This window comes from Thermobia domestica, chromosome 9 (assembly GCF_964235325.1).
Source record: "Thermobia domestica chromosome 9, izTheDome1.hap1.1, whole genome shotgun sequence".
Lineage (NCBI taxonomy): Eukaryota > Metazoa > Arthropoda > Insecta > Zygentoma > Lepismatidae > Thermobia > Thermobia domestica.
The window spans coordinates 25435303-25457758 of record NC_137462.1 but is presented as its reverse complement, the minus strand read 5'-3'; the positions used below and the strand labels follow the sequence as shown (position 1 = coordinate 25457758).

The following is a 22456-nucleotide window of genomic DNA, read 5'->3' as shown; positions in this document are numbered from 1 at the left end:
AAAATAAATAAATTGTTTACTTACCTATTGGCAACTTGCAAAGGCGCCGTACTCCTTACTACTCCAGGTGGAGACTTAAAACCACCAATGCAAACAGGAGGGACTGGTCGGTCATCACACGGGAGAAAATACTTCAAGTAATCTTCTATGAGATATAAATACACAGTCTCCCAGCTTTCTTCCACATTCCTTTGCAGATAAGGATTTATCAAGTGGTAGGCGAAATGAAAGATGAAATAATCAAACGGATATGGAAGTTTGTTAAGGAAAAATATCAGAAATTAAATTTATTTATTTATTTATTTAACAATCACCAGATACAGCTCAGAGGCCATTTTACACTGGATAACAACAACAACAACAACAACAATGGAAAGGATTTGGGAAGGTATCGGCCAGGGCCTGTTTAGTAGGTACCATCCCGGCATTTGCCTGGTAGGACTGAGGGAAACCCTGATGGAAAATACTGACTCCTACAACGTATGGAATATATTTACAGGATAAAAATAATACTACAAACACTTCCAGACTCAAACCTAAAATTAAAAAGAAAACCCATTAGTCCCAGGACCTGCTAAAAGGCTTAAATAATAATAATAATAATAATAATAATAATAATAATAATAATAATAATAATAATAATAATAATAATAATAATGTGTATATACACTATAGAATTAATATGCACATGCTGGTATTATAACAAAAGGATACTTAAAGCAAGTCCTGTAGGCAATCTTGTATGTGGGTCAAATTGTAGTCTGTTCACGTAAAACGGTGGATACACGCCTTCCGCAAACATGCGTTGAATGTTCACCTGTAATGAAATGTATTTCAATGTAATAAATTCTACAGACACAGCATCACTATTTATTTAAAATACATTGTAACTATTAACAAATTTTAATTATAATTATATCATTAGAATATAAGTTGTTGCAAAAAACTTTTAACTTTAAACTTGAACATTTAAATTTACACCAAATCTAGAAATCTAAACATAAAGACATAAAGACGAAAACGAATTCCCTCTACATTTAGTATCCTAAAAAAATTTACGAATTATTTTCAGTTCTATTTTTTCTGTAGCTTAACCCCTTTGACGCTACGCTTTCCCTGCCATATAGGGGTTACTTAAGTATCGCATGTGTTTAATTTTTGACAGATTTGTGTTTTACATTTCGTAATCCTTTTAACCACATTTTGCCTTTCCACCACATTCTCCTGCATGTTCTTAAATCCTCTTTGAATTTTAAGTAAGCTGAAGATGGAAGAAGTTTCTTTCTTACATGTAGAAGAAAACTGCTATTTTTTGTGGTGAGTATTAGCCATTTTGCTTGTTTCTTATTAAATTGTATCTCCGCTCGCAATATTGTGATATAAAAGGCCTTGGTCTTCTTTAGTGTTGTTTGACGTTTACACTATTTTCCGGTAACTCGTTTCACATATATAAAACGAATTACTTGGAAGACTAGTAGAACTTACGTATAGCCGTAAAAAAATAGTTCTTTATTTTAACGAGCGTAACTCCGAAAGTAATATCCGTTTAACTGTAAATAAAAAAAAAACCCGCAAACATTTTTTTTTTTTTAAACCTTAACCTGAAAAGTACATTTTCACATAATTTCCAACATAGTTGCAATGTGAATTCGAAAACTTGTCACAGCGTTTCACCAACTTACAAATTCCTTCTGCATAAACTCGGACGCCTGGGAATTCAATTAACCTGTCATAGCAAATATCTTGAAGATCATCGTTGTCAGTGAATATACGTCCCAACCCATTCACTCATATGAGTGAACGGATGAAATTCAGGAGGAGCCAAGTGTGGAATGTACAGGGCATTCCACAGCCTATTTCAACTAGCGCAAAAGATATTATGCTACCTCTACCACTCCTCGGTTCATTATGAATGTTTGTTCTTTCTTCTTTCAAAAATCTGATCCACTGACGCTTAACATCTTTAGTCATAATGTTTGAACTGTATACAGCACACAATTCACGATTAATATTTGCACCTGACAGACTATTTTGTCCAAAGACAGCTTTTCATTCCACGTGCTTCGATTTCGCAAGATTTTGTACGGTAACACACATTTTGTGACGTTTTTATCAGCACACGCGCGGTAGTACGATGCTTTGAAAGAAATATTTTTCTTTTACTCACCAGCACAGCTGAATGTTTAATGAAATCCAGATTACGTGATGCAACAACGCTGGCGAACCACCCACTAGTACTAGCCCCGTGCCACAACGGAGGTTACTTTTTGAATTACCCTCGCACTCATATTTTACATATAATTTAGGTTGAGTTGATTTTGGGTTTAACGTCTTTTTCAGCAGCGAGGCTATATGAGACGGGACCTACTGATTAATGTGGATTCCGAACCACATACGCTCCAGCCGGGAATCGAACCCAGGTCTCCACCAAAGGCGCGTAAGCTCACCGCTTAGTACATATAGTTTAGGAACTAAGAATCTGGTCACCATAATATTTAACAGGTTTGTAAAGCAGGCCAAAGACTGCCACCCAGTCGGATAAGTTCCGTTGAACTCATATATACGATATATAATTCGTGTCCTAAGTAAAATGAAGGACGACAACAGTGAGAAGTGTAGGGTAATGCAAACAATACCTTGTTTGAACTGCCAGTCAAGCATCGAAAGTTAGGAAGTACAAGAAGTTTTCAGGAATCACAATTGCATGTAAACAAAATGACTGTTAAAATTCCTAAGTGAGTTGGCATATTGTCTGTAGTTCGTATGCCACTATTAAAAGAGAAAATATTGCAAATTCGAAGAAAACGGATTAGAACAGATAACACAAGCATCGTACCTTAATTCGACGCTTGGCAGGCAGCTAAGACAAGGTGTTTTTTGCACTACATTACTCTACCCTGGTAACCCCGTTCCTTTTATTTTTCCTCCTATTTCTATCCTTCGTAAACAAGGCTCTAGAAGAGAATCGAAAGCTAAGAAATACGTATAACAGATTTTCAGGAATTACAATTGCACGTGCGTAAAATAATTATAAAAAATAATTTCATGAAATTCTTGGAAGAAGTGTGGAGTAGGAGTGCACTCGTGTGTCGTTTCTCATTGACAATCCTGAATATATACTGTAATAAACAGCTTGAAGGATTCGATTTTATCTACAATTCTAAACCCAAATATTTCTGATTTTATTCATACTTACCGGAAGCAGAGTTAATGGGAATTCATACTTGAGAAAGGGATCACAAATCAGTTTGTAACACAAATTAACGACAGGGCCGTCTGGTGCCAAGAATTGGCGAAGTGTGTCAAACTCCTGAGCACCTCTCCTGTCACGGCAGACGTTACGGAGTCCCCATCCTACATTGTTTGTAGTTCCAAATATAGACTGAACGAGTTCAGGAAGCACAGTCTGCAGTTCTTTGTGGGAACATTCTTCAATAAGTCTTTGTATCTCATAGCAGCGTTTGAAAATCGGTAAACCCATGGCGATCTGCAGACGAGCCTGAAATGTAAGATATATATTTATGAATTTAAATGTAATATTATCAAACTCCTACTGATCCGTATATTAGAAAAGGAAAAATAAATCAAAATTTATTTCGCCGAACTGATTTCTGTCTTCCGTATAATCAGGGCTTGAAAAATCTTGCTTGAAAATACTCGCCAGCCAGGCCATTTTGCAGTCATCGTGTTTATACAAATAAACAAAAATCACTTTGCACATACTAATACATTTTTTACTTTGTTTATTGGCATGTCTCTTACAAAGAAAAGAAGATTGATATCTGCTATTTATTCTTGAATTCACGTTTTTGGTTGATCAGACTTTACTCGCCAAATATAAACGAGTATTCACCACTGGCGAGCAGATTTTTCAAGCTCTGCGTATAATAATAATAATAAAAAGTAATGGTGTTAATTATATATTTAACTGAGGGCAAGAAATTTCACGTCTAAATCTAGTAGCCAGATCAGAAAGTGTAGCCGCTACTTTTTCTCGCGAACGACAGCAAACAAAGTAATGGTCAAATGCCTTTAGCCAAACCAATATATCTGGTTGCCAATGGTGGCCTCGTGGGAAAAAAAGCTTCGTATGAGGTAATTTACTCTAGAGAAAGCCATTGAGAAAACCATAGTAGAAACGTATTGACGCGTAAATTGTGTAATAAAAAATTATCTAAGAAAAATGTTAAATGATCCATTGCTTACACCACAATTCAATTCGGGCGAAAATATCAAAACTCATCACGAATCATTCTTTTTTCTTTAAAAAAAAAAAAAAAAAAAAAGACATTTAAACTATTATATAAAAAAGAGGTAATAGTTAAGAACAGCTACTTCTCATCTCCCGTGCACGAGGATACATCTTACTGTTGCACTACCTAAACACGCTAAGTACAAGGGCAAAAACTCAGTCTATTACCTACTTTTTAACATCCTAGATAGTCAATGAATAATTCCTGAAAGTATGGCGTTTCTCGTCCTTCCCTAAATGGGAAGTACGGCTCCTTAACTATAACCAAAAAAGATTAAAATGACTTACTCATTAATAACTAAGTCAAACTATTATAGATAGAAACATGAATTTGTAAGAACGTTCCTTTGTCACAAAATCAAGGACTAAGAATAGATTGTTTAGAAGTATGTCTTATAGGGGAGTAAAAGAGAGTTCAAATAGCTTTTGCTAAGAATGAGTATCTCACGAATCCTTGAAGTTATTTTATTTTAAAAATTCCGTTGCTGAGAAGGGGAAATGGAGTCATTTTCTATAATACTATACCTATAATTTTAGTTTTATTGAAGAAAAAGTCCCAGATAATTAAAAATAAACATTAGTGCAAAATATCAGAAAATTGAAATTTGATTAGCACTTGGTTGATGGAGTTCTCAGTAAGAAAATGATTACTTGTATGTAAATATTTTACTATTGTATTGAAATCAATATAATTCAGTTGCTTGCAAATGTCTTACATGAAAACGTATCCTAAGGTTAGTGGCTTGGGCTGGGTTTATGGTTCTCATCATTGAAGCCAACAAATAGGCGATATTCAAGAAATGTTGTTTAGATTTATTGTATATTATCCCAATCGGAACGCGCGGAAACGATTTAACTCGATCTTGACTGGTGTTGCCCACGAGAAGAGACGTTTTGTTAAGTTTGAAGAAGTCTTGTCTCGATTCTCAAAGAATTCTTTTTCACCTCATCTCAAAAAAATTTTCATCTTGTCCAGTAATTTTATATTCTCGACTTTTAAAAGTAATATTGGTAATTTTTTATATTTAGCAATAAGAAATTAAAATGTTTTATAAAGATAGATGTTAAATAATTAGTATTAATTAAAGATACATATCGCCCAGGTTTCTTAACCAATGTTCATATCGAAATCAGATCGATAGCTAGGGTGGCCAGAGGGTTAGCTCGTCTTGGACTATCTTCAGGGCTCCTGAAATTTTCACTTCTTTGTTGGTTGTATATCAGATAACTTTGCTTCTATGTTATTTTCGATCTTCGGGTAATGAATTATAAAGGATAAAAGAAATATATTGCATTACTAGTGGTAATAAAATAAAACTACTAATATTACTCTAACTGTATGGGAATTCTTTTACAAGAGCAAGCGTTTCAACGGAAACCAATGAAAATACACATAGAATATCATAAAACGTCAAGAATTAAAAATTACTTAATTCTGACGCATTTCGTTTTATCCGGCATTGCGAGAAACTCGTGCCTCTAATTATGGACTATATGAGTTAGCGTATTGATGCAATATTAGGTAAATACGCAATAGAGCATAAGATGACAATAGTTCTGTCTTATTAACTGACCTAGGACATGTATGAAACAGCAATAGAGAAAAATACAGAAATGTAGAGCGCAAACTAATAACAGAGTTGCATCTTAACGAAATGTGGTAAAATTTTGGGTGCTATCCCATTTTATGAAGGCATAAATTTGTAAAAATCGACTGAAGAAATATGTTATTTGATTTCACAATTGGATTGTACAAGTAAGTAATTAAAATATATCGAGATATTACCTCTTAGACGTATAATAAGATAGAAATACGAAACTCTATCAAATATAATATGCTGTCTTAGTACTCCATAAGAAAGACATGAGGAAGTGAAGGTCTATGTGAAGGTGTGTAAAAGTGTTCGTAGAAATGTCGCAAAACTATAACACACGCAAAACATGCGTTTTATATCATATTAAGTGTATGTGTATACCCACCGTCACTGACGCGACACTCCCGCTCGGGCTCCCCTGCTATGCTCTTATCTTGATTCAGTTACACGTACAAGCTGGTTTGTGATTTTAAGTTAATTTGTGGTTTATGCACTGCAAATCTTACGTCAAATAAGCATACACTGTAGTTTAAATCACTTCTCAGCCATCCTGAAGTCAAAGCAACCATTAATGCAACTCCTCCTTTAAGCAACACTTTCTAAGGCAGTAAGAGTGCATTTCCTGCTAAGGGAAGTTTATATTTAATGAATAAGAGGATAGGGGATTGCGCCCTCATGTCCTCTCTACAAGTCTATTTACATAATACTGTAGTAGGGTGTTGTTTGTAGAGCTAGTTGGAAACGAGAAGGTAAGGATTCATTGTTTTCGTTATTTCTGAATAGTGCGAAGTTTGCAATACGTAACAACTCGAACGTACTAAATTAGCGAAGTAATACAATACAGATAAATTCGTGTCTAGCGAAGAACAAAGAAAACACAAAAGTAAGAAATATTTCTGATGAACAGTTAAGAATGAACGAAGGAAATAAAGAGACGTAATTCTAGACAAGGTATACACATAGCAATACAAAGTTGAAAACAGGTTCAAGTTGGTCTAATTCGACACCGCCATCTGCGGAAGATTAGCCTTTCTGCTTAACTATCACACGTTGGTTCGTGTTTTATAGTCTATGACTACACATTGTATTTATACCAATAATGAGATCTCTTTTAAGTGATTCTGTAGCCGGTAATGCAATTCCTCTCTCAAAATAACAAATTTAACTAACTTTTTGTATTGAGAAATTAAGTTTTAAAACTATTTACCTAATTTTTGTGATAAAGATTAAGTTTAAGTACACCACATTTTGCAAATTTTACTGGTAAAATTGAACACTGCATGGAAAGATATAAGGAAGAGATTTCCGCATACAGATAAATGAAGTAGTAATATTGCTGTATTTTATTTTAGAAGTTTAGCACTACTAGCGTGAAACTATTAAAGTGATGTAGGAGCACGTGTAACTGCATAAACCACGGAGATGACAGATATTGGGTATAACAATGCATCGTTCCTTTAAGAATCTGGTGCAGTTTTACTATACGGATCCTCAGATTGTAAAATGTACAGAAAAATTTGGGCAAGTCTTTAATTTGCGCATTTTATGTCGAGAACGGAACCCAACCAACCCCTGCGGGTTTCGAACCCGTTCCTACTACTACTGTACTATGAATCCGTATAGTAAAACTGCACAGGGAATCCACTTCAGTTTACTGTTAATTGTTTTTTAGTGGAAACCTAACAAGTCTATTACTGTCTTTTGCACAATAGTTTTTGGTGCTAATAAGATCGTACAGCCCATTCGGTGCTCATCCATGGTTTCTTTAGTGCAAACTTTTGCGAAGTTAGAGTTTTGTTTAACAAACCTCGTGGTTTCCTTAATTTTTATCTATATCAAGTACGGTTTGTCACATCGCCCAGCGAAAACATTTTGGGCCTATGTTTAGCAGAAGGGGTCCAGCCCTTTTCTCTAAACGATGTTACAAATTTTGATAATTTCTGTTCACATTCGGTTAGTTTAGGGTAGGATTGGTTAGTTTAAGTTAGGTTAGGCAAGTTTAGGTTACGTTAGGTTAGTTTAGTTTACGTTATATTAGTGTAGGAATCCCGCATAATTTTCCAAAAAATCATAGAATTTCGCTTATTTCTACTAATATTACGTTAGTTCAGGTTAGCTTACGTTAGTTTGTGTTAGGTTAGGTTAGATTTGGTTATGTTATGTTACATCTAAGCACTTGCATCACTCATTTCTCCTGTAAATTTTGTTTTTTGCGTGCTTCTGGACCCCTTGTACTAAACATACCCCACATTTTGGAGGACAATAGGTGAAAGAATTATAACTTTTCGTCAATATTTAGTTGAGGGTGGGGAGCATCCTTTTTTTTTTTCGAATCGAAAAATTTCAATTCCCCTAATTTATGTTAATAGGTCACGTTTGGTATTTTCAATTAATACTTAACTTTATCTTAATATTTTGCCCCCTTTATATAAATATAAAGCCAATTCTTTTTGGCAATTATTCCGAATGGTGTAGGCCTATCTACATTCAACCTGCACGTAATGATTTCAATTTTTGTACTAAAGATTCAAATATTGGGCTGAGGGTACACAACTGAAATTTTTGTAACAACGCTATTAAATACAAAATACGATACAAACTTACACCTGCAGAATCAGCTGCAGAAGCCATGCTTTTCACTTCTATTTACGTCTTTGCGCTTATTTTTCGAAACGACCTGCAACGTACATCATGGAATTGGAAAATAAGTTAGCAGCAGTGGTAACAGATCCTTCTCACAATATTTGGCAGTAATTATTTTCATTTATGGTCTTCTGAACCCACATATTTTTGCTTTTGTTTAATGTGTGCTTTTTTAACAAATTAATCTTTCTAACTCACTTGTTTCAAATTCTTGAAAATAAAGCTTTAATCCAAGCCAAGTCCTTTTATGGATTGAGGATGTTTCACAAGAATAATCACAGACAAGGATGTATTCTTGGTTGTAACTGGCAATATTGTTTTGCAGCAAAAATGGCGTTCGTAGCAGCTGCAGGTGAATTGCCTAATTTAAAGATTGAAATAGAAAATGATTTGGAAGAGGCGATGGAAACTGATGATGATGACACTGAAGCAAAGAAGACAAACAAGAAAGTGGATGAAAAAGAGGTAGAAGAAGGTGAAGTGAGTGATTCTAAGGAAGATGAACCAGTCGAAAACTTACGGCTCCCAAGTGCAGAGCAAAGGGTTAGTAGTAAGGGCTTACGTTCAGTGTGTTTTCAAAAATGTATTTTCTAAACATAATGGTTATTGTTTACGGCCCAGATTGATTAGACGGTAACTTACTATTTTGGTAAATTTACAGGTGCATTACGATAGTTTGAAAATAATAATCTCCCATTTTAGGTGTACGCAAATAATTCATTGTGTAGTTCCTTTATCTGGAAATGCAGTTTTAATAGGCCTACTTTAAAAATGAATTTTTTTCGGGAAGAGTTGCATTGCTGTGTGCATTTGACGCAGATTCGCTTTAGGAGGGCATAACTGTCTTGGTATAAATACGTCTTGACATACACTACAAAAACTTCAGTGCAAAGAAGATAATTGTAACCGGTGCAATTTTGGCCCTCCACATTTTAGAAAATTTGCAGGTAAAATTCAATATTTTGCATTGAATTAAGCGCAATGCAATAGAGTTGTATTTTAGGTTTACTAGTGTAAAATCATTACAATTTTTTTTACGACGGATTAAATAAGTGATTGCATATGAAATATGACTATTAGATACTATTTTCCACCGGCGGTATGTTTCTGCACAGTGTGAAAAGCCTGTACTTTATATTTAAAAGTGGAGTGTTACTAGTATGTAATCACGATAAGTGCTATTGAAACTCGTATGACTGAAAAAACTCACTTGTTTTCACTTCTCTCGCTTGCTGGCATATCCACAATCGCTGATGCTCTTGCTTCCTTCGAACGCGCTATCTCGCAGGCCCACCAGCTTCGCCCTGCCCTGGCTCAATTAGATAGCATTAATGCTTTCCAGTTGTCAATCTCTGTGGTGGTTGTTGAAGCTATTACATTAAAAGGCATTTATTCCGAAGTTGGGCGTCCGCTTTCGCCACGTTTTTTTCGCTGCTATCTCCTTTCCACACTTTCTGCCATTTGTTATTAGGTTCATTAATACGTGCTCTTCACAAACTTTTAAATGATTTTGTTCATTATGAACGTATTGCTTCACAAATGTTAAAACTGTTAGTTCATTGCCCTTGTACATTCGCCATGTTGATAACGTAAATGTTCGTTTCTTTCCCACAATGCAACTGTTAGGTTACCTTGCGCCAAGTAGTTCCCTCCGCTCGCCGTATAGTCCAATGTTTATAACCGCTTATGTATAACAAATAAACAGATTTTTCGAGACTTTTATATATTATCAAGCATACAAATGATCAAATTATCCATAACTTTCCTGTAAATTTTAAAAATTTTGTTAGAAACGGACGTCCAACTTTGGAATTTAACCCCATTAAAATAATAATGTTGTAAATGTACTGTTTTCTTGTTAGAACAAAAGTAGTGCAACTCACATGTCATAGTAGGCATATTGTTCGATGCATTAAGTGATATTAGTGTTAAAATAAGTGTTTGTAGTTCTAATATCTGATAGTGCTCTATACATGAAAAGTGGTATTATACGTTTAGCTGCAATTGCTCTTAGACTAATGCGTTCCACCTGCTAGGCACATATCATCACATTTGTGCAGATAAGATTAAAAATACTCTTTAAGTAGATTAACTTTTCATGGCGTCGGTCAAGGCGGCTTTGACCAAGGCATCAGCAAGACGGGAAAGGCGGTTGAATCTCTTCTGAGAAGCAAAGAAGATAACCCAGGTTGCCTCCCGTACCAGTGATGACTTGTTGGGAAGCTTGCTTCCGGGCAGGAAAATTTTCTAATCCTTATTATAGCACGTTGCAGAGGTGAGTAGAAGAGGAAACTCAAGAAAAAAGCACTGCTGTGATAAACCTTAAGAAACTAATTAAATGTAAAGAACAGTGTAATGGTTGAGTTCCATATTAACACTATAGCTAAAATTACGATGCCATTTATGAACAAGCAAAAGGATTAGAGGCTGAAACTGTTGATGCAAGTCAGATATAGCTTTTTTTTGTCATTAGTCCATGAAATTAAAAAAAATAAAAAAACGCGATGCAAATTCTGTGTGTGAACATTATGTTCCTGCCAAATTTTGGACATAAGTTCAGTACGTGGATCATAACTGGAAAAATTCTCCGTATATATCGTAATTCTTCAAGATGAAATTACTAACATTTTTCCCCTTTACTTTTGGAGGAAACAGTTGAATAAGATGCCAAATTTGGGTATCTAGGCCATGAAAGCATTAACTGTACCTCCACCTAGTGTTTCAGGTAAGAGAAGCTTTTTTACTCTCATTCCAATTTTAAATCCCCGCAATCTTCGTTTAAAGAAGAAAACCTCGAAGCTCACTTGCGGCTTGTTTTAAATCGGTGAGCTAACAGCAACACTGATACCGTCAGTAATCACGATAACGAGTAGTTCCCACTATAATTGACACCCACTTACAATCCAGGGACATCACTACAAAATTACGTTTCATGTGTGTACGTGTAATACTTCCGAAAATATAGCCTTTTCAAAATGAATGAATCATTTAAGCTAGCCCTGTATAATTTCGGAAACAGCATGGTGAAATGTAATTTAGGAAAAGTATAACTTGCAGCTTCATAAAGCATAAAGTTGGTTTCCCTAATAATTATAAAGAAACATTTGTTCTAAATGTACGTGTTTCATGTATGTTTCATTTCAGTTAATACTAAAAGAACATTATTGATCGGAAACAAGTAATTCCATTAGTAATTGTGGTCAAAGATAAATGACAAAATAGGAACTGTACCAAGAGAGATTCTTATTATCTTCTTATGTGTATATTCGAAATCTTTGCCCTTATTCCAATATTTAAGAAAACTTAAAAAACTATGCCTTGAAAAGTCTTATGTAACTACCCACTAAGTTTATTATCTCAGATTCCTAGTTCTTTTGGGATAAGTGTGTTTTTTTAATGAGTATGAAATATGCATTGTATATTAAGCAGTAACTTAACTGTCGTATGACAAAGATTAAAAAGTTCCAAATTACGAGGTATTTTAAGAAAGGTTGGATATATTCTTTCCGTAGTTGGTTGTTACTCCTAAGTTGATCAGGAACATTGATTACTGTATGATTTCAAAATTTGACGAGAGGTGTTTCCTTCTCTCAATCTTCAATTAATTAAATATCTACATTAGTTGACTGAAATAATCTGGAAACTTTAGCATCTTTATTTTTTATGCATATTTGGTATAAATAGATCTGTGGACGGTAGTATAGTACTAAATTATCCAGGTTAGAGACTCGGGTTCAATTCTCGGCGGGAACTGATGAGGTTCGGATCCCTCCTTAAGGGGGCGGACTACTAAAAATGATACAAAAGCTAACCATTTTTCTTTTGCTCGTTTTTCGTACGTGAAAAGAGATAATGAAATGCAACTTACCACAATAATAGGCAATGTTATTCTACACCCGAAAATATGAATTAGAAGAATTTTCAGTGTTGCTATCCATAGAAATTACAGTATAGCCAGAATATGAATTACTTAAAAATCTAGGTTAAGACAGCGAGTAGGAAAATGAACTCAACGGTAATTGATAACTTATCATGCAGTCTTGCTTTCTTGTTTACTACTTTTAAAATAGTATTTGTATTTACTTTGTAATAAACAAGAAAGTTATTAAAATTAAATATTAATATTCTTAGGAGATTTCGTAATGTTTAGAAGGTAAATATGATAAAGTGCCAAGATAGAAGTCAAGAATACACTTTAACAATAACACACATGAGTCCATTTATATTGTTACTGTAAATTTGTGCCTGTAATTAGAGTAATTCGAAGCTAATTGCAGGCTTTTTATATAACGGCGTACGATACTGCCATCTGTTGGCCAAATTGGGAAAGCCATATTTCTCGCGGAAGGATATATCATCTCGCGCAGGTCGTCTGCTTTCGCTTTATGCGGGTGGGTGGAGCAAAGTGGCAGTCGGCGCCAAACTCGATTTGAGAGTGGAGAGCTGAGAGCGGGGATTGGGAAGAGTAAATCGTAAACCATGCCACCAGAAAGGAAGAAATCAAGATTGTTTTTGTCTGCTAAAAGAAAAAAATGAAGAGGAGAAAATTGCATAAAGAACAGAAGCAAAAAAGGCTATAATACTTTTTTGTTTTCTTATTATAGACTAAATATTTTTTCAACTTTGTAGACAATTTTTACCGCTAACGAACAAATGTTAGATATTTCTTTTATTAAATTTTATATGTACGTTTGTTGGGTGAGAGCGGAATCTGGGGCCTAATAGTTACCATTTACCATACTTTATGTCCCTCATGTGTCTCTTTCCCCTGGCTAAAAGGTATCGTTTTTCCAGTGTAAATCTGCCGTATTCTCCATCTCTTCATTTTCGTTGCTTTTCCGGTTTGTTATTCTCTATCAGTGTAGTCCTGCCCTTCGTGTTCCTTTACTTTCTTTGCGCCTGTTAATCGATTCCATCTTCTTCTTCTTCTTCTTCTTCTTCTTCTTCTTATTATTATTATTATTATTATTATTATTATTATTAGTAGTAGTAGTAGTAGTAGTAGTAGTAGTAGTAGTAGTAGTAATAGTAGTAATAGTAGTAGTAGTAGTAGTAGTAGTAGTAGTAGTAGTAGTAGTAGTAGTAGTAGTATATGATTGAATGCTGTGTAAAGTAGCGTGAATATAATGCCATAACTATGTGCTATGAAACTAAAGATGTTAATAATTTTGTGATAGTAATTCTGTCATCAGATCGTAATATTACAATAAGCTCCCAGTTTTTCTTTCTGGAACGCAATATTTTTTACAAGGAAAATATATCAACAATTGAGGAGTTAACTTTCAAAAGGGAATATATCTATTTTGATCGTTCAGTGGGCACATTTTTTTGTTTTCTGGTTCGTTTCTCAGATGCCTATCGATTTGACAACTGTCAATGACATTCCCATTGAATTAGGCTTATTACAAACCCAAATAGATCCATTTCAAAGACATGATTGTATATGTCGAATTTGACAAATGAACCAGAAAAAAAAATGCATGTAATCACTGAACGACCAAACTGGATACGTATCCTTTTGAAAGTAACCTTTCCAATTATTATTTCCTTCCGAGTTGCTATTGCCTGTACAGGTGACTAAGGTTCACAGTTTCTGCTTTCCTTATCAATGAGAGAATGCCATCACAATTCATTGCTTTCCGCAATCAAATTTTAAATTATTTGAATGTAATTAGAGTAATGTTTCATGTTCTTTAAAGTCTTATTAGATTGAGGAACTTACTTTCGATAAACAAACAAACAAATACGGATTTTATAATTGATTTTCTTCCGAAAGATGAAAAAAAATAAATAAAGGGGATAAATAAGAGGGAAACCAAAAAATGCCGCCTTTGCGAAAGGAATCAAGCTGTACACTGCCCTGATGAGTCCCTAAAACCTTTAGAATCTACGTTGATAACAATAAAATGTTGAGTTGTACTAGATTTATTGAACGGTCGCACTGTACGAAGTGTCAGACTTAATATTTCACTTTGAATAATTTGTTTCCATTCCCTCATACTAATTTCTAATATTTTCAATTTTTTAAAGCAGGTTTCAATCACAAAAAGTGCTAGTAAGCCGTACCGTTGCTAACCGCCAGAAAAAGGGCTGATTGTTATTATTATTGTTATTTTGTTAGTTAGTGTGGAATATCTCTCTTCCTCTACGCGAAGAACCTCCTGTGAGTGCTCAGTATCCGGTATCTGTCCGAAGCGGTTGTATAGGTTGTTTTCGAATAACCGTGATTATCCACACCAATTCAGTCTTCGCAGATATAATTTTATTTGTATTTATTTATATTATTATTATTATTGCAAATGGTGGATAAAATTACAGATCTCTTTCTGTAAAACCTTTTCCCCGCGGTAAAGAGGGAAAAAGAAAATGAGCTATGCTTCAAACGCCCAATTAAAAAGGGCGGTGTGATGATTTCGAGAGCAATATGAATCCATTTACATTGTTCTTTCATTCATTGCAGGTGAATGGCCTTGACATCTCTTTCTAAAGAGAACGGAAGGGAAATTGTCCTCAGTCATCTTTCTTTCCATTCCCCGCTTTCTTCTCAAACTTCACCGAGCAATTGCCAACAAAGCCACCCTCTGTCCACCCTCTGATAAATCTGGCAGGTTCAAGGAACACAAACCCTGACAAGAACATAATCTTTTCACGTAGTTATCCGCATCCCATTGTAGGTAGAGTTCTTTAGAAATCTGACTGTTGCAGAGACCCTCATGTGAGGAATTCCGGAAAATTTCTATGTAATTTCTTCCATCATCACTTTCTAACCCTCATTTCATAAATGGTTCGCATATATGTATATATATCATCTGATTATCAGCCATTGTCAACCAACCTACTGCTGGATGAAGGTCTCTCAAACTTTCTTCCACAAACATCTACCTTGGGCACTTCGTTTCTACGTCACTCCCCACTTCTTAATTATATATATATATATATATACAGAGAGGTGGATCCAAGGGAGGCTATAGCACCCACCTTCACGCTCAGGTATACACTAGATAAATTGGGATTCAATCCTGCTTTACACTGGATAAAGCTGCAAACTATGGTTTAACCCCTCCCTTGATCATATCCTGGATCCGCCACTATATATATATATATATATAGAGAGAGAGAGAGAGAGAGAGTTTTATTTTTGGCGGTACGCAACGGTAGTACGTACCGGCACTTTTTTGTTGGGAACGGAATATTTCCTCGTCTGTCTTAAAAAGGGGTTGACGAGAAACTTCAAGAATACCAAATAGTAAATATATAGTTTTATTAAAAATCAGACATTTTGGTTATCTCCTTTTCTCCATGTGAAGACCTGTAGTAGTGCGTTGGCGTCACTGCGCTCTCGCTCTCTGCGAACTTAGACCCTTGCCCACAGATGTTGGACAAACCTTTCCAACATTGACATAATTTATTTGATATTTACGCGAGGTATTGGATGTATTTGCTTTGTTGCAACCAGAAAAAGAAATGAAAATGAAAGCGGAATACCTTCATTCTTCTTCCAGAAAGGTGAATCTTACTGTTATTTCTTCATTAAATTTAACTTTTAAAAAGCCCAACATTTCCCTGGCAAGGAGGCTGCGGTACATCTGTATTTGGAATGAAGAAAATGGGACGAGGACGGGAGAACCCCGAGAAAACCCACATTTACCGTATTTGTCCGCCATAAACTCCACTGGGCGAGAGCTGGGATTGAAGTAGGGAATGCACGAACTAGATGTGAGCGCTCCACTACTGGGCCACCTTGGCCCTAGGTATATTTTGAATAATCTATAATAAACCTTTTTGTATTGTCTTCACATATTTACATGAAGACTTCATAAAGTATTTATTTTGAAATTGTAAGCGAGAGCTTCTGTAGATTCGCTTTGAACATTCGGGTTCCATAGGCCATAGAGTTAGTTATATTCAATGCTTGGATTATTTTTAATTTTATAGTGCGTTAATTATTATATTTCAGTATGCTTTATGCTAAATTATTTGTTGAAGTTACTGCATTTTTTGATGTCAAACAGAAAATATTAGTAAAGTAAGAAATAGTGGTCAGGTTTTAATGTTATTTTATGTACTATTATTGTTCGTCCTTCATTTATTTTTTTTTTAATCAGTCAAAAGGAGAATCACTTTCTTTGCATCTACCAGGTCAGACAACACTGCTCCTGCCAGCAAACCCACAGTTCTAGCATGATACGCCAGGTGACATCACCGAATCAAAAATGATCGGATGTAAGGCGAACAATCTTCTGTATATCCATTTGTGTGTGCTTAAGTCTGTATTATACAAATTTCGTGTCTGTATGCTGAATGCTTATAAATACGTTGGTAATAACAATGGAAAAACATTGAATCAACCTACGTATCCGTTGAAGTGGGATTACTCAAAACTCCATCTTAGTCTGCACAGAGAACATTGTACAAAATAATCTTGCTAAGGCAGGCCTGCAATTAGGGGGGCCAGCCCCCTAAATTTTTGACTCCCCCAAACCACAATGCATCCGTGTGATGTTGATACAAAGAGGTCTAGAATTGTTACAATTGCCCCCCCCCTAGCATATTTATGTTCCCCCAGACTTTAGTGGCTGGTTACTGGCCTGTTCTAAAGTATTGAAATTCAGAAAACTCGGAGTTACCCAAAGTCTAGTCTAGAATCTGAGGACAACATCTATACCAATTATCTGTACTAAACCGAACTGTTTCGGGGATCTGACGCCGAGAGAAGTGCAATGGCGTTTTCCCCCCACAGGGGTTGCATTTCGATAACTTTGTCTTCTAAACCTAGGGAGGTTCATTCACAACATGTACAAAATTTTAAGTTCCATGCCTGACATAATTTCGGAGAACAAAAATGTTTTCTTTTTCCCTTAGAGGTTGAATTTCGCGAAATCCCGTCTTTTAAAAGCCTAGGGTGTTTTTGAGCAAGGGTGACATTTACTACCACTGGGAATCTAACTCGAGTCATCGCACCAAATCCAATATTCAAGCATACCCCATCTAATTAGAATTTCAGTCTCCTTGAGAAAATGGAAATTTTATATAGGGGCCTATTGCATATGGAATCTCACACAGTTAATAATGGCGTGGACCTTGTTTTTTTAAACAATCCTGAAACCGGACAAAAATATCTGAATTCGACATTGTCAGTGAAACAGAGAAACCAACATAACCAAACGGTCAGCAGCGGCGATTGAGTGTGAATACTGGGGGGGGGGGGGTTGTCATTAGTAAGGGTCATGAGGTCAAATATCTGTAAAAACCACGGCAACCAAGTTGAACCACTCTTTTATTCTGTTTCGGTGAGAAGTGGGGGCGCAACTATCCCCATGCCCACCCTAATCGCCGCCACTGAGTAATGCGAAAAGTGTTTCAGACATTTTGAACTGACGCTCAACCATTCGTAAGTGACAAAAAGGAGAGAACATGAGAGGAGGGAGAAAGCTTGGCAATGAAGTGGATAATATACAATCAAACGTAATCGTGAAGTTACTTCAGTTACTTTGACAGTTTTGACTCAAAGAAAGCATTTGTGATCGCGAAAATTCTTCCAAGACCTACAGGGCCAGCCCCTCGTGATCCCTGCGGGACCCCTTGGGCCCTTGGTAATCGAAAAGTAGCTAACGTGGCCAGTCCAGCACTGCCCTGAACCCAAAGCACTAATCTACATCCAAATAATTACGCAAAATACACATGTACGCACACACAAAAAGAAACAGCCAAATTCTGCAATGTATTCACGGGAAACAGAAGACAGGTTTTCTGATGTGTCTTTCTAAAAACGTAAAAAGAAAAAAAGAAACAACCCCCAAAGGCGAGGCAATAAGTCCCTTTCCACCGTTGCACCTTATGTGTTCTCCTTACCTTTTCCTTCTCCCCCTTCCCTTTCTTTGCTTCCGAATGTGCTTTCAATAATGAACTGAAGGCCACTGACATGGGAGGAACAGCGGTAGGAGGTACTAGTTTTTTCTTGCGCATCCTTCCCATTTCATCAGTAGCGGTGCGTCCCATGTGCAGTCTAACTTCTTTTTTTGTCGATAGATGTCTCACAAGAGAGTGTGCTGAAATCCTGTCTGTGATCCATCGCCTTAAGGCGAAGATCTAAGTCTTATATAACCTCGCAGCTGAAAACCTAAACCCCAATCAATCCATCCATAAATTATCCAGATTGACATAGTTTCCAGCACCCCAATGTATGATTTCTACATTTATGAGGAATTCTATGTACAGTACTCCCAGCTGGCGCCGTGTGGACTTTGTGGTGAACAAACACCGTGCTCGTGGGTTTTCTCGGGGTTCTCCCGTTTCCTCCCACTTTCTTCATTCCACCATTTCACTCATCAATCATCATCACCGTCTCCTTTAGCCTAACCGGCATATCCGCGGGACGTAAAACTTAAAGATTTCATTTATTTTCTATGTACAGTGCGTTCAAAAAGTCACACCGCAGTGGATTATGGCAAAGATATACATAAAAACACTCCATTAAAGTAGTTGTGGAAAATGGTATCTGGAAAACACAAGTCAATCTTACACATTTTTGCGAACTCTCGAAGTAAAGATTGGTGTTCGATATATTGTATGTACCTTATATGTGGTAGCTTTCCTAAAAACTATAAGTAGTTTTAGGTCGATCTTGATACTGTTCAACGAATACTATTGAATTAATTTTCAGTGAATAGGGCTTCACATCTTTATACATCTCTCCCGCACGGAACACGTGTTGAACTACAAACACTTGCTCGAGTGTTTACATTGTAATACATACCTGTATTACTCGATACTCAACAGAACTCTGATCGGTCTTTGAGCACAACACCTGGTTACAATGTAACGTGAATCCTCTTCATTGTGCAGTATACGTCTCTATTGAGTTCAAACTTAAAATCTAACTCCGTTCCTCTCCATGCTGGACATTCGTATAATGTAACATACGCAAGAACAAAAGTGAATGATTCAATCCTTTTGTCATAATAACAAGTACCTATTTCGACGCGGAGCGACTTTTTGAACGCACTGTATTGTCTGCATCTGTCCAAAAGTAAACTGAGCTAAAAAAAAAAAAAAAAAAAAAAAAGCGTAGCGCAGTCGCGTTAGCGAGCGATCGGTACTGGTTTTGATTCTCGGTAGGGACATTGATTGAAAAAGTGTAAAAAGTGGTCAGCCATTATAAATGAAATTTTCCTGTTTCACCTCAGGCAAATTACCTCTCATAAGGATCACAGGCCGCTTTCTTCCTTTCCCATTCCTTTCTCCCTGCCTAATTTCCCTGGCAGTGTGATCATCGAGGAGCGTTATCCCTCATACATGACCATAGATGCCGAAAGCCCAGAAATCCAATTCCGGATGGAACTATTTTGAAGGACATAAATCTGAATAATTTCCACAAACAGTGAGTACCATTATATTTAGAAAGTTCAGTTTCTTTACGGATAGGCCTCGTATATATTAATAATCCTTATTTTTGTTAGCGCTAAATTCCGAGACGTACTACATCAATTTTCCCATCACGTAATTTGGTGTCCCTTCTCGATGTGAGTTCGGTGAATAAGATTAAATATTATAAGTATTTCCATTTATTTTTTTCCCTTTCATATTTTGTTTTATTGCCTAAAAAGAAAATGATAAATTTCCATTTAAATGTGCGCTTTTGTGGGAAGACTTTCACTTCAAGGAGGAACTGGCATCTCAACTGAAACTTGCAATTTCGGCTTGATTGATCAAAACCTCTGTTCATGATCAAAAATCCAGTGTTGTTTAGCCATCCTGGATCTGATTTTATGGCTTTACTTGTCCACATTGATTTGTGGACTTTTGAGTCAAGTTGGTTATGAAAGGGATTGGATAAGTTTATCAACTAATTAAATTAAATGGTTCTCTGTTATATTCTATATATAGTAGTAAAACGAAATTTTATGATCTCCTGTCTCTTGGTTCTACTATGTTTATTGCATGTTGATTCCAACTTTAATATCATTGTTATGTATTTATTTTATTCGTGAATGTTTGTAAATAATAAACTTATCTAACATTATTTACTTTTTTTAAATCTCCACGTTTATGTGTCATAATCAAGTGGCATAAATGTAATTTTATTCAGTACTAGCAGCGTTCACCCCGCTTCGCTGCGGTCACCCCGGAACGCAATAAACTTTGTTACTTAGATAATTTTTACTTTTTCGCTTTCAAGTGATATGATAAAAACCATAGAAGATTGCAGTAAATGTTAACATTATATCGCCTGTCATTTATGTTAACCCGCCCCGCTTCGCTGCGGTCACCCCCGAACGCAATAAACTTTGTTACTTAGATAATTTTTACTTTTTCGCTTTCAAATTGCAGTAAATGTTAACATTATAGCGCCTGTCATTTATGTTAACCCGCCGAGTGACACGGTCATGCGGGTTGCATATAAATACGTTTATTTTTACCTATGATGAACTAATAACAAAGGATTTGTACGTTATGGACACTTGAATGGTCAATTATCTCAAGACACTGGTAATTGAAAATTAAAGTGATATGATAAAAACCATCTAGGGTCCAAATCCTAATAACCCCCCAAAAATAAAAGAAATTGGTTCAGCCGTATTAGCGTGATGAGCGGACAAAGGATTTGTACGTTCTCTTTTATATATATAGATAAATTTCAAGTTCATATATGTTTTGATACTGCGCCTGATTGTGTATACCAAACTAACCTGATAGATTAAAGTATTACCGCCTACTGTACGAAGAAACTATTGATCCAGGTAACTAAGATCTAGTAATTGGTGTGGTACAGAATTGTATTTATATACAAAGGGTGAAAAAGTGAACCGAGACTCGAACCTAGGATCTTCGGCGTGTCATGCCAATGCGTTAACCACTACCCTTCCCAGAACATTACGGTATTTTGAATATGGACACTGGATTGTCCAAGCACAACAGCTAGGTTCTAGTACGAGAGCACCAAACTTCAAGAGTGAGAGTGTGTATGGTTATTCTGGGCAATGGACTGAGTAGTGTAATGGTTAACACATTAGCATAGCACGCCAAAGATCCTAGGTTAGAGTCCTGGTCAAGTCATCACTTTTTCACTCTTTCTGTATCATTGACTTCACAGCTACAGAGGATTTGGTGTGTAAAAAATTCGGTCGTTTCTTCCTTTCATTAATGTATAATTAAGTCAATTAGTTTGATTTATTCTGAAGTTTTATTTTTCCTTATAATTTCGGTGATTCTTTATTCGGCCATCTTTCTCAGAGTATATAAAAGAGATGATTTAGAAAATTTGAGGCTTTACAAAGGTAAATTTATATTGAAAATGATCTCAGTGTAATACATTAAATAAATATTTCCTTAGTATTGATTGTAAAATTACGTTATTTGTATACTATTTCGTATTTTTATTTTCAGGTAAAGGCGGTGCCCAAATAACGTAATTTCAAAATCAACATTGAAAAGATGTCCACCGTTCGAATCTAACAGCATTTTTCTTTTCATATAAATTTACCGAATTTTGTCCAAGTGCTGTGACGAAGATGAAAGAGTAAATAGGTTACCGAAAGTGTCAGCAATTAAAACATTGAAATAGAACACTTGTCTAAAAATGATGGTAATGAAATAATTTCTAATTAATAATTTTGTGCTATATTGTAGGAGCGAGAAAAACGATACGAAAATAAAGCTGGTGGCTTCGTGACTGGTGTGGACATATTTGGTAAGGAAGCTGAAGCGAAATTAGATGAGCGAGCAAAAAGATTTGGTATCGATCCTTCAGAAGCAAGACCACTCTCACAAAAGCAGTTGAAGAAGTTATATGACAGGTAGGCATTTGTTTGCGTAATCCAATTGTCAGTTATGGAATTGTCGATTTGCAGCTGTAGATAGATTTAGCATTTTTTGCTGGTTCTGTAAATAGCGGCATACCAAAAGCAGATAGCTGAATTGTGGTAAAGGTATCACATGCAGAATCGTATTGTCTAGTTCACTACGT

At 35.8% G+C, this 22456-nt stretch overlaps 2 protein-coding genes across 3 annotated transcripts in view; one reads left to right on the top strand and one right to left on the bottom strand.

Annotated features, from left to right (window-relative positions):
- The window catches only part of LOC145694480 (sphingomyelin phosphodiesterase 4), a 49443-nt gene extending 40840 nt beyond the window's left edge, over positions 1–8603 (bottom strand). For both annotated transcript variants that reach the window (XM_081770774.1, XM_081770775.1), the window contains exons 1-4: positions 8452–8603; positions 3197–3499; positions 715–817; positions 25–250 (exon numbers count right to left, since the gene is read on the bottom strand). In XM_081770774.1, the coding sequence (XP_081626900.1) occupies positions 25–250; positions 715–817; positions 3197–3499; positions 8452–8478 (659 nt within the window). In that variant the 5' untranslated portion in view covers positions 8479–8603. The remainder of the gene's footprint in view (positions 1–24; positions 251–714; positions 818–3196; positions 3500–8451) is intronic.
- A 199-nt stretch (positions 8604–8802) lies between these two features.
- The window catches only part of LOC145694481 (uncharacterized), a 29050-nt gene continuing 15396 nt past the window's right edge, over positions 8803–22456 (top strand). Inside the window, exons 1-2 of the mRNA XM_081770776.1 lie at positions 8803–9033; positions 22120–22286. Coding sequence (XP_081626902.1) covers positions 8821–9033; positions 22120–22286 — 380 coding nt within the window. The 5' untranslated portion in view covers positions 8803–8820. The remainder of the gene's footprint in view (positions 9034–22119; positions 22287–22456) is intronic.